The 13,335-nt window shown below is 40.6% G+C and overlaps 1 protein-coding gene across 7 annotated transcripts in view; it reads left to right on the top strand.

The window, feature by feature from the left end:
• Positions 1-13,335, top strand: part of SIGIRR (single Ig and TIR domain containing) — a 36,928-nt gene that overhangs the window by 16,005 nt on the left and 7,588 nt on the right. For 6 of the 7 annotated variants that reach the window (XM_083480853.1, XM_083480849.1, XM_083480850.1 and 3 more), the window contains 7 exons: positions 1,757-2,104; positions 4,063-4,252; positions 5,263-5,393; positions 7,638-7,781; positions 7,972-8,115; positions 10,046-10,148; positions 10,674-10,824. In XM_083480853.1, the coding sequence (XP_083336979.1) occupies positions 1,757-2,104; positions 4,063-4,252; positions 5,263-5,393; positions 7,638-7,781; positions 7,972-8,115; positions 10,046-10,148; positions 10,674-10,824 (1,211 nt within the window). The remainder of the gene's footprint in view (positions 1-1,756; positions 2,105-4,062; positions 4,253-5,262; positions 5,394-7,637; positions 7,782-7,971; positions 8,116-10,045; positions 10,149-10,673; positions 10,825-13,335) is intronic. The other variant, XM_083480854.1, reaches the window with a different exon arrangement.

Below are 13,335 nucleotides of genomic sequence, written 5' to 3' on the forward strand. Positions count from 1 at the left end.
GTTCTCACTTGACGTTCTGCCAGCAGTGGCATTAACTTTAGTAGAGTTGCGTATTTAGGCAAGGTAAAGGTTAAGGACCCCTGGATGGTTAAGTTCAGTCAAAGGCAACTTTGGGGTGCGGCGCTCATCTTGCTTCAGGCCTAGGGAACCGGCGTTTGTCCCCAGACAGCTTTCCGGGTCATGAGGTCAGCATGACTAAACCGCTTCTGGCACAATAGGACACCGTGACGAGTGCCATAGCACAGGGAACCGCCGTTTACCTTCCTGCCACAGCAGTACCTAATTGTCTACTTGCACTGGTATACTTCCGAACTGCTAGGTTGTCAGGAGCTGGAACAGAGCAATGGGAGCTCACCCCATCGCGTGGACTCAAACCGCTGACCTTCCGATTGGCAAGCCCAAGGGGCTCAGTGGTTTAGACCACAGCACCACCTGTTCCCTATAGTTGCATATTTATGCCTACTGTTACACCAGCAGTGGTAGTCAAGAACCATTGGGTGCCTCCAGAATAGTCCATCAACAGGCAACCAGAGCCCTTGAAGTTGGGTTTGAATCTCTGGTTGCTTATAGCATACAAACAACACATAAAAAGGTCTCAAATACATAAGTTACTCTTAACTGAGAACTGCATGAGAAAATTATGTTCCATGTGCTACATCACTTGGCAAGTAGAGCGCAATGTGGAATAAATTCCCATTTAAATATATCTGCTAACATGAGGGAGACTATTTTAGAACTGGTACATAGATGGTACTTAGGTCATTTAACTATCATATGTGATGGCCATGTGTGCAAAATGAATTTTACTTGGAAGTCACCCCACACCAAAATAGTATTGATCAGTCAGACATGATTTATGCTTTGTACTTCTGGACATTTCTGAAAATGATTTTTATTCTTACAAAGACTTATCAACTTTTGTTTATAGCAGCTAAACTGGATATGTCTGAGCACTGGAAAAGATACAGAACCTCTATCTATTTCTCAGTGGTATCAAATAAGGTGGAGGTTCACTGTCATGGACAAACAAGTGCATCCATTTCATGTACTTCATTGTTCCAGTTCCAGTTCATATCAAATACTAACAAGTGTACAGACATGCAACTTTTTGCTCAGCAAAATGTACTGTGTTGTACAGGTTTTTTTTTAAGGTTGATTGCTTTTCCTTTGAACTTGTAGCTCTGAAGCACTTATTATAATTATAGTATCTTTTAAAAAAAAGTTTCCAGGTGTGCAAATGACCAGTGAATACCACCAATGCTTTTTTTTATACATTAGCAGTATTTGGTTGGCTAGGTTTCCCCCCTGTTCTTTCCTTTTTCTATAGTGCTTGCTTCAGTGCATTGCCTCTCCTAGCATTTTTGTGTGTGGTGTGTGTGTTATGAGGAGGGTTGTTGAATGTGATCATTGTGTTAATGCCCTTATTATCAATTTGTTCTCTGTTCATTATAAATAAGGAATCTATGGCATAGATAGAGTTCTAGTTAGAATCACATAGTTAGCTGATCTTGTTATCAGGATGATAAATATTTATCTCTCTTCTCTATAGTAAATTCACTTTAAACAGTCTTTCAGGAGCCCTCACATGGTATGCATATTAAAAGTAAGTTCAGCCAGGGGGGCAGTGTCTATGACCTGGTTGGGCATGAATGACTTGGTTGCTGTTGGAGTTGCGTATTCTGTGCTTGCTGTAGAAATGTAGGTTGGATTAGGCATCACAGAAGTAGTTGCAATTTAACTGCTTTGCTTTATTTAGAATTCTTTTCGCTGACGGTTTCATCTAATTTATCGTGTGTGGACCCAGATCACTTCTATGATCACACCATTTGGACCCAGCAAGAACAGGTTAATCATTTGTTCTGCCCTTTGGATAACCAGAGCCTCCAGCTTCTTCAGTCTACCTCAAACTTTAGCATCCAGTGGAGCAAAAACTGTCATCTGCTTAACTTCACCGCGTTAAGCCACCTGCACAGCACACTGCAGAACACAACAACATACCTCACCTTTGAGCACGCAAATGCCAGCGATGCAGGCAACTATACCTGCACGCTCTACTTGAACGATCAGAGAAACAGCTCCTTCACTGTCCGGCTGGTCATGGCAGGTGAGTGAAAGAAGGGGGAATTTGCAACCATGCCTTTGGATCCCTAACCTAACACTGACATCTCCTCTTGGGCCCATCCCAGGAGAAGCAGTACTGCTACTGTTTCAAGATGGGCCACTTGTCTGCCTAAGTCTGGATCCTATGTTGCTCATTAGACACATAGTAGCTGTGAAGTATCTAACTATGTAGGGCATGATTTTGTCCGTTTTCACCTAAACATAAGGTACTGATCATACTCAAATAAGTTATGGCATTAGATAAGCCCTGGGGATATGAGCCAATTTATCAAATGCTATGATCCAAATTATGCATTGTCAACCAGAAGTTGGCGGGTTGATGTCTGTGACTGTATGTGTGGCTGTTGCTGAAGAGGGCTTCCTTTTACCTGGGAGAAAAAGGCAGACACGGAGCTCTTTCTGAGCCCTCTCTGCATTTTATGTTATATCTAAGATGACATATAAAGGTAAAGGGACCCCTGACTGTTTGGTCCTGTCACAGATGACTCTGAGGTTTCGGCGCTCATCTCGCTTTACTGGCCAATAGAACTGTGTAAACAGATAAACCTGACAAAGGCTTCACTGTGGTGGAGACACAGTTTAGGGGAGAGAGAAAAGACTTAATGTTTCTAAAGCTGTGATAACAAGTGATAGTACCTAAAATGTGGTGAGAGGTACCTGAAGCTACCAAGATAAGCTCACTCCGTCCCCCATTTGCTAGTTGCATTGTCAGAGTTGAAATGGGGAAAGACAGGTTTAAAAAAATATATATGCTGAGATTTAAAAAATTAGCAGACTTGTTGGGACAGATAAGTGTGTTTTTGTCTCTGCTTAACCTTTTATAGTGCACTTAAACTAGGATGGATACCATTTTGGAGTACTTCATTATGCTATTAGAAACATAAATTAGCTAAAGATGGTCAGAAGGAGATCATACATCATTTGAGCTGAAATCCTGCACACACATCCTGAGACCTGGAAGTCAGGCTTGCTAGGCACTGTAGGTCTTATTTCTGAGAAGATTTGTATAGGATTGTACTCTTCAATTTTTTTTATTCATTAAGATAAGGATGGTAGTTGCTGGTTTCTCAGGAAGTTCTCCTGAATTGGCTAAGGACTGGATATGGGCTCTAAAAATAATATTTTTTGTATTGTTCTCCCTTTTAAATAAAGGTAAAGTTTGGAAATGAGTCCAGTACACATAGAGGTACCTACAGAAGGGAGAGCCTTTACATTTTAAAAAATGATGGCCATGATGGCCTAGTTCTCCTTTTCAGAATTTAAGGGAATGTAAGGGAAAGGAAAATTAGGGACAAGTACCTGTGACATATTCTAGTTTTTAATGCAATGTGACATTTGCACCTTAAAACCCTATTTTCCTCAATAGGATCCAGAAAGTTCTTCATTAAAAAAACGCACGCTCACATATGCTGAAAATATTTAGCATGCATGAATGAGTTGACAGTATGAAAGACAGAGGGGGAAGAACAGCACTGTGCTGGACTCTGAACAGGCAGTGAGAATAATTAAAGTACTGGCACTAGGACTTCAAAAGTTAATAATTAATACCATATCTCATATTCAGCACTTCTGTGATGTGCATACCCCTTTATCGTGGGCATTTCTCTATTATGGGACATGACATGCTTTCCAGATAACCTGAACATTCTGTCTTTCCCACTATAGTCCTTACTGAATTTCTCATTGTTTTCTCAAGTCAAATCAGAACTGCAGAACCAGCCTTGAGAGAGAGGTTATACTCAGCAATTTGTCTAGTTAAGTCGGTGAACCCACTGTGCAAGGGAGATTGTGCAGGGTCACAGGGACAAGAGTAGCTTGACTTTCTTTGTTATGTTAGCCAGACCTAAATAGCCAATATAAGATTTGCAGTATGCAGCCTGGAAGTTCAGTGCTCTCATTGAAAAGCTCTCTTACGGTGTACTGTTTTTGTTTCCCCAACAGATATTTGCAGTGTCCTTCCTCGTTTCCTTTACCCCTCCAGCAATCTGACTTTGCAACGTGATTTGGGAAGCCAGATTACACTGAACTGCACTGTGCAGCTGCCCTACACGAAAAGCTGTGATTTTGGCCTCCATTGGATGAAAGATGACCAGTTGCTAGACAACGAGACCTATGCTGCTTCTACTCAATGGTAAGAAGGCTTTTATGTATAATGGAAAATAAAGCTAAATTGGCTGTATAAACTAGAAACAAAAGAGAGAGAAACAAATTAAAATAGTGTCTCCCAGACTCTGAAGATAATGGAGGATCTTTAAGGGCTTATGTATACTATTAGCCTTATAGGTTTGTGGAATAGGGGCAGTAGTGTAATATATATTTCAATGGGAGGAAATATCTTTGCTGTAGTAGGATGAGATTGAGTGAGAGTGGGAGATTGTGTTTCTGTTAAAAAGAAAATTGTACACTTAAGCCCTGGAGAAGAGCTTAAGAGAATGCTCTATGTATCAGTCTTCAATGGGGAGGCAGAGGGAGAGGGAGAGGAAGAAGACCCTTTCAGATGTTTGTGGCTTCAGAACAAATCTGGTTTCATGAACACCCCCTTTATTTTAGTGTTCCCACTGCAGGGGACTTGTGTTGTGTTGTACGTTATCAGTGGGGTCATAGATATGTTCTACTAGGTTACTGTGAACTCATATAATATTTTGTACATCACTCAATAATGGCATGGAGGCTGTAGCTGGGAGAAGAAAAATTGACATTACACTAGTAAGAAAAAAATGCACTTTAAACAATAGGACATTGCTACTATAGTTCCACAAAATAAGTACTTTTATGTAAAACAATGGGATCCCATACAACAACTAAGCAACCACAATTAATACATTGCTTTAAAAGAACAAGGAAAAAGATGATTTTGAAAGTCCCCAAATTTCTACTAGTTTTTGTGGAAGAAAAGGTTTTCAAAGGCCAACGTGATAAAATAGTGACAGTATTTCCAGATCATAGATACTCAAATGAACACTCTTGTTACCAACTCACAGTTCATTCCTTTCATTCCTTGTCCAAATTTAATGTTTGGTAGAATCCAAGATTGATAGGGTGGAGCCCTCTGAGTTTCCTTCCTGTCCGGTTCTGACTGAAATTTCCTAGTGTTTGTTTTCAATCAGTGCTAACCTAAATCTTCTTCTATTTGCACCCCAGGTTCAATGACAATAAATCAGAGATATTCATCTCCAGCACTTTGGATATGAATGTAACAACAGATGAAAATTATGGAGCATTTGCCTGCTGGGTTAGAAACAGTACAGCAGTTTTCACACTGCAAAAATCAGGTAGCATTTCTTTGTACTTCATACCATGTGCATTTGGGTGTGGGCCCAGCACTCTATTTGAAGCTTATCTTTATTAAGTTGTTCAAAAAAGATTCTTCTACTCACTAACTGTATTCCATAGTAGAATTCCCATGAGTATTTCTGAAATGAGTTGGAGATACTTTTTTTTTTAAAGAGTTGTCAGACTACTCTGAAAACACGCTTATGGCATTCAATCCAAATGTAAATTTCCGTTTCAGAGTTGACCTCTGAAAACCAATAGATAAGAATATGGCTGTGTACAGCATTGATTGGCTGATGCCTTTGAAGTGTCACACACACACACACACACACACACACACACACACACACAAATATCTTTGACCCCACCCCAGAGCAGTTCTGCACTTTGGTTAACAAGATGACAAATAAACATGAATGCAATACTTTAAACTCTTTTTAATTTAATTATCTTTAGAAGGGCTTCTTATCTGAAGCTTGATGGGAGGGGCAAGTGTGATAACTGAGCTTGCATTTGCTTTGTACATTTGTCATTAAAATGGCAGAACTAGATAAATCTGAGATTGTGCAGCAGCTGAGGAATTGAATGTGATTTATATTCTGTCTGCCTCCTCTTGAGACTCAAGTAGCCTAAGTGTTTTGGATTACATTTTCTAATTACAGTCTAGAAATGATCCATGGCTCAGCATCATTATTTCATTTCTCCATTGGTGTATGTGAGATGCTAAGGGCCATTTCACACATTATGTGTGTGTCTTGGAATGGAACTGTGTGTGTGTGTGTGTGTGTGTGTGTAAGAAACTACATCCTTGGGTCCAATGTACAGGATTCAGTATGGTCTATTGAGGATGTGGGTAGCATGGAATCTAGTCAGAGTTTGACCCACAGTGAGTTTATAGAGGTGTGACAGCTTCACTATACATTCAGTTTATAATTCAGTCCACATTTTTCACTTTGTAGTGCCACTGTTCAGATGACTCTTGGCATGTATGCAAAGGCAAATGTGTTTTTGGGGGGAAGAAACATAGTTTTGAACTAAGATGGCTTCAAAATTCTGAAGTATTGTATGACCCTCTGAGAATTTATGAAGTGGGTATCTCAGCTTGGCTTTCCTTTTAGGAAGAATCAAGACTTAATTTTCTATATAGAAACTATCTGTTCTCATTTAAAAAATAGAGTAATTTACTTTAGCCCATGCATGGCCATCTGATAGACTGAAGTCTAGCTGGGGTGATAAGAGTATTTGCTTTTATGCTGTATCTAGATGCCTTCCTTTTCTTTTGAATAAGTTTCCCCTGTTTTATCTTGGAAATCAAGAAACTCAGCTGAGCCTGCCTGATCCTCTTCTTAGACTTTAAAAGATGTTTTTGCTCTAGCTGGTAGTAGGGTTTCTAAAAAGGGCTTTGAACCAGACTTACCATGTCTCTAGAGGAGTTTAATATAAAGACAGCCTTTAGTGTCATCAGTATTTCTCCATGCTGGCTTTAGGGGCTCGGTTTACAAGAGCAATTTTATGATGGCGTCATCAGTGAATCTGATGGCAGAAAATTGCCACATGATGGCACCAGCAGACAATAGAAACTTTTCTGAGGTTTTCAATCAGTCACAGCCTCAAATGGTTCTACACACCAAAGCAAACGTGCTATCAGGCTGCCCCCAAGCAACTCAGCTGTTTTGGCATGCTTGAACACTGTCAAATTCCTCCATCTGGAAGTTTCCATAGGCTGATGGAGCAATTCTGAGATTAGAGCCTCAGTGTATTTTAAAGCAACATTCAGCAAATGGCTCAGTTAACAGTATATTCCAGAGTGTTTTACAAAAAGTCTAAACGAACATGCCCGCGTGCTTGCAGGAAGAAATTGAATTGGCACTGGAGAATGAGAATAATTTAGTTCATGCACATCTTTACTCTGAAAACCTTTGATTTACTTCTACATGCGCATCTTGTGAATGGAGATCCTTGCAAAATTTGGAGGATGATCTAACAATGTGGTGCTAGAATAAATCTGTCTTTTAGCTTCTGCTCATCTCTTCCTCATCATGGTCGCACATTCTGATAGTCAGAACAGTCATCAAGTTACTAAAAATTGTTCAAGAATGACATAACCCCTCATTTTCTTTATAATTTGGTATATTATGAGACCATAGACCCCAACTCTTCTCTTCCTTTTTTCTCTACCATCCTATCAATTGTAAGGCTGTTTTCTCATTTAATGCTATTTAAAATATGTCTTTCTATTACAGCAGAGACTGCTGGGCACTTGGGCGCTGTGCTAGCTGCACTTGTCACGGTGGCACTGCTGTTACTAATGGCTGTGATGTATGTGAAGTGCCGTCTGAATGTGCTCCTCTGGTACAGAAACCGTCATGGAGAGGTGGAGATCAATGGTAAATATTGGGCTGGAGAGTTGGCTGTCACTTTTCCCCTTGTGAGATTCGAGTTTCAATGACAGTCCAACCCAAATGTGAACTTCTACAAGAATTATCCTCTCAGTGTTATAGCTAATCAGCACAGGTTTTGTTGTTGTTGTTTTTAAAAAAATTATAATAAATTTCTCCTCTTGGTACTTTTCCACAGATGGAAAGCTGTATGATGCCTATGTGTCTTATTCTAACTCAACGGATGATAGAAAGTTTGTCAACTTCATAGTGAAGCCACAGCTGGAGAATCGTCATGGCTACAAGATTTTCCTGGATGATAAAGACATCCTGCCCAATTCAGGTATAGAACCTTGTCCAACACCTCATTTAATATGTACCTGGGCACTCAGACTTGCTGTTGAGTTCAGGCTGCAAATAACTTATCTGAAATGGATTAGTTGGCTAAATGAAGAGAAACCTTCAGTTTAATTTGCCCATTTGGCATCCTATGTTTAATATGGTAGCTTTATCCAATTGAAATTGGTACACACACTAAGTCTGAATATCAGGTTAACTCTTGCATCCATTTTCAAACAAGAGGAGGAGAATGCAAAAAACACTATTTCTATTAGACACTGAGACAGCAGGATGAAGGTTGGTATGCAACTTTCCCTGAAAGTTGCCCTGAACATTCTGCATTTCAAGTACAGCTTAATCCATGTCCCTGTTTCCAAGGTAGATTGGAAAGATGTAAAACATAGTGCAGTGCTATATCTGACTGAGATATTAGAATACAGGCTGGTGTATACATTCAGGACACCATTGTGCATTTCATATATGATCCCAGCTTGACATCTGTATCCTTTTTCAGAGTGAAGGAAAGGGCCACAAACATTGCAATGCAGTACAGTGGTACCTCGGGTTACATACGCTTCAGGTTACATACGCTTCAGGTTACAGACTCCGTTAACCCAGAAATAGTACCTTGGGTTAAAAACTTTGCTTCAGGATGAGAACAGAAATCGCGCAGCAGCAGCAGGAGGCCCCATTAGCTAAAGTGGTGCTTCAGGTTAAGAACAGTTTCAGGTTAAGAACGGACCTCCGGAACGAATTAAGTACTTAACCCGCGGTACCACTGTATCTGAAATGAAGCCTGTTGAACGCTGTCCTTTGCTACTTAATAGATAAAAGTATGGCTCTGAAAAATTACTTTGTCCTTTGGCACACTATTTTGTGCCTCTAAAGCAACCTAAAATACCTTTAATTCTAAACACCAATAATGGCAAAACTGTGCAAAGTAGGAACTGACAGGCTCTCTGTTGTACGAAGAAAAATGTATTCTCCTTAACCACCCAGTTGTCCACAGTTAGGTTCCATTTGCATATTAAGTAGGATGTATTCACAGTCTGCCCAGTATATGCTCAGCACAACTGGTGGGCTTTCTACACCTGTTCAAAGTCTGTGGCATGATGCATTGCTTAACTTGCTTGACCTTGCAGATATGCATTTCATAGAGATGGGTGGTTGTTTTGTGCTGGCCCGCTGCCTCTCCCTGTGCCTCCACATTTCCAGGCTGTTATTGCATATGTTTGACAATGTGTTGTTTCTTTATTTTGGGCACAGCTTGTTTAATCTTCCTCCAAAGAGCATGAAGTGTAGTTCCTATCCAGGCAGTTTACAGGCCCACCCCTGTTCTGGCTTCCGCAATATCACTGTAATCATGTGCCTTCAGACCATTTGTTCTTATCTTCAACTGTTTTGTTTAATAAAACTTCTATAAAAAGTATGCAACATCCATTTGCATGGGGATGCAAAACAAGCTGTGTACAAAATGCAGCTCCTCCATATTCTATAATGCTGCCCACAGTGGACAGTTCTGGTTAAACAAGAATACACCACAAAACAGCATTTCTCAGCAGCTGTATTACCTTTTTGAGTGTATAGTACTATGGAAATGGCATCTGTATTGTGCTCTTTGTGGTGTGTCTAATAATTAAAAAATGCAATGTTTGAGTATACTCTTCATTTTTTTTTTTTAATGTCCTGAGTGTTCCACCAGAGGCATTCATATCCAAAACCAATAGGGCTGTCTGAAGGACAGGGAAGTTCTAAACAGGCTGGTTAGTTTTTATTCCATTGCTCAGGGGTTCTCCTTTCTGTAGAGCAGAGCGGATATGCATTTGGATGCTATGGTATTTCTTTCTTGTACAGGTGAAGGATGAATGCAGAAACAACAATGGATTGGTTCTGGCCCTTCTCAGAAGAGATTTAGTTTTTCTCCTCTCTTTCAGAACCTTCTGCAGATCTGATTATGAATGTCAGCCGGTGCCGCCGCCTCATTGTGGTTCTCTCTAATGCATATCTGGAACAGGAATGGTGCAACAATAATTTCAGGTAATTAGAGAGTCAGCAATAGAGACAAGTTCTCTGATCCTCCTTTCATTTTTGGAGGATCAGGAATGACTCGGGCAAATAGTATGTGCAATTCTGATTTGGAGGGATCACTAAAATCATAGTGTGCTTATTTGGTTGTCCTGGTGAACTATGGCTTGTCAAAATAGTCAAGTGTTCCAATAAGTTGTACTCATAAGAGGAGGAGGGAAGGTAGAAGGGAGTAGGAAGGCAGGTGGGAGTATCTTCCTGGCTCTCCTATCTATGGTTAGAAGAGCATCTGAATTTATCCAATTTCTGTATACACCTCCAATCACAACACCCAGAATCTCTCTCATATATCTGGAAATGAAGCACAGCAGTTTAGTGTTAATGCCTCTCAAACCAGTTCCTGAAGTTTTCATTGAACTGCTTGAATTCTACTGAAACTAGTCGTGCTTAGAATTAATTTTTTGGGTGACTAGATTGGGTTTCAATAGTTTGGTTGTGGATTAGCTTAGGACTCTAACCGATTGTCTGGTTTTGCAGGGAAGGTCTTTGGAGGCTGCTGGAACTATCCCGGAGGCCAATCTTCATTGTCTTTGAGAGCCAGTACCGAGAAATAGCACATCCAGCCATAAATTTGCTGAAGCAGCAGAAGAGCACAGTGACCCTTCTGATGTGGCGTGCTGGGTCCATGGTAAGTTGTGGGCTGCAAGGCCATAACTTCATCACTGTGGTTTTGTTTCTCAGTGGCAAGGCAGTACTTGAAGCTATTCAAGAAGCATAGAAGTGTAGAGTAGCTTCTCTTCCAAGAAGGGTTGAGAGCCAATCCTCCATTACTTGACCTTGCTGTGATGTATACCAGAGTAATAACTGTTACCTGCTTTTCTTGGCACTAAAGAGTAGCATCTTCATGAAAGTAGGTTGAATATATTTTTGTCTGTCCGTTATTTTGATCATGATCTCCTGTTATTTACTTTTTTATTTTAGCTATTTACCTGTTGACTAGGAAATCATCAGCTCCAGAGATTTGCCAAATGATACCTTTTTAGATGAACATGGCTTGACTGCTCCATGGCTCATGCGTGGAGGTCATGAGCAGTGTTGTAAGCATTGCAGAAAATATAGATAAGTTATATTTTAACTCCCACTTTAAAGAAGCAAACAGAGCCACAGGGAGGCACCAGAACCTGAGAAATAAGAATTGGAAACATATACTTGCTTCACCCAGGGTACTCTCAGTGCAAAGAGAAGTGAAAAGAGAGGGGGAAGTTAGAGGCTGGAGAAGGAAAAAAGCACAAACCCCTCCCTAAAATGAGCATTTGCAGGGGAGCATTCTAGCAGGATAGAGACTTCTGGTTTACAGTTATTGCTGTTTCTTTATCTGTGCTAAATGAACAATAGCATGCTTGTGACTCAGAATACTCCTTGCAGTTGCACATCAGGATATTTAGTTATTTTATTAGGTTTTTCACCCACCCTTCACCTCACGGTCCCAGGGCAGGTTACAACAATTAGCAAAACTACTGACATGACACATGTGTGTGTATTTTTAAAGAACTGGACCCATCGTTTTTTGTAAGCTGGTATAATGCAAAACTTGTAGCTCATATAAATATTTAAATACATAAGTAGGGTGCACACACAGGTAAACAAATAACTGCAAGCATGCTTGCAATAGACCTTAGGTTTCCAGAACTTAGGGAGTGCAAGGAATGGAGGGGAGGGGACAACAGCACACAGTGCAAAGACACCCCATCAAGCACCTCCCACTCTTGGGGGGCAGGAAGCACTGCAATAGAGTTCATTTGAAGGTGGTCCTGTGGACAGATGTGCACAAAAATCCACATGGAAAAATCAGAGCTGTGCAACTCACTTGTGCAATTAACACTCTGCTGTGCACACAACCTATGCCTCAAGACATAAGAAAGGGGCTTTTTGATTTTACTTACAATGTAAAGAATCCTAAGCAGCTTCGTTAAACAGGCCTTTTAGACACAGCATTCAAGGAACTACCTACTCCCCTCCCCAGCTAATAATAAGTTACGACAGCCAAAATATTTCAAAGCAGCTTTAACAGTGCCTGGAAAATGCCATTAGGTGTAAGGATACTGCTTCCTTCTGGCAGTGAGTGGATCAAAGCCACCATATGTCCGCTATTTTTTTTGTTTACTCCTATCTCTAAGACAAAATGGGAACAGCACATTAACATTTTTAATAAGACTGTTGCTGTACATGAGCAACAGGCTGCCAGTCTTTGGCTTCTTGTTTCTTAGTCAGATTAAAAATCTGACTCTTTCCAAAATAAGGCATTAGGAGAGGAATTAATATCAAGAGAGGTTTTAAAGTAACATCCAGTGGAGTGGTCCTGTCATTGCTAAATTATTTGGTTCAAAAAAACCCAATTGGCTGTATTCCATCAGGGTGGAATCTGAGCACAACGATCCCAGTTTTCAAGAAAGGCGACACACAAATTATATACCAATCAGTCTTATAGATAGCATTAAAAATTACATGTAAAATACCTCCTGTTTTGAATCTGAAGAATGGCCGATGTTGCACAATGTAATTGCTGAATAACAAGCTGACTTTAAAGCTGGCTGGTTAATGCTTGACAACCATTCTGTGCTTGCTCATTTAATTCCTGTGTTAACAGAAAAAATAAGCTCTTTGCAGTTTTTGTTGATTTTAAAACTGCCTTTGATTACATCAGTAGAAATACATTCTTGGAGAACCTCGAACACCAGCATTGCTTGCTATGTGTTAATTTGGTAGTAGCATTACCCTTAAAAACTAAGCTAAATTATCTCATAAGTGGATTGTGTCCAACTATATTCCTATATTTAGGGTGGATTGCAGATTGTTCATCCTGATTGGTTTGCAAGGAGGTTATACAGTAAGAGTGGGCAACCTCTGGCCCATAAGCCAGTATTCATTCTGGCAAAGCAAACCCCTTCAGCTGGCAAGATTATACTCTCTGCTCTCCACTCACCAGCTGATGAGCAGGGTGTTTGATAGTGCTCTGTTTGTCTGTACCAGGGGTCTGCAACCCGCGGCTCCGGAGCCGCATGTGGCTCTTTTACATCTTTGCTGCAGCTCCGGGGCAGATACTAGCGAGGGGAGGAGGCGCATTGTGCGCCCGAACACTCCTCACTGTGGCGGGCGCTGTACTGGCTGTGACGTCGCATGGGGGCGGTGCGTGCGTTAG

This window comes from Podarcis liolepis, assembly GCF_965112155.1.
Source record: "Podarcis liolepis genome assembly, chromosome: 1".
Classification (NCBI taxonomy): Eukaryota; Metazoa; Chordata; class Lepidosauria; order Squamata; family Lacertidae; genus Podarcis; species Podarcis liolepis.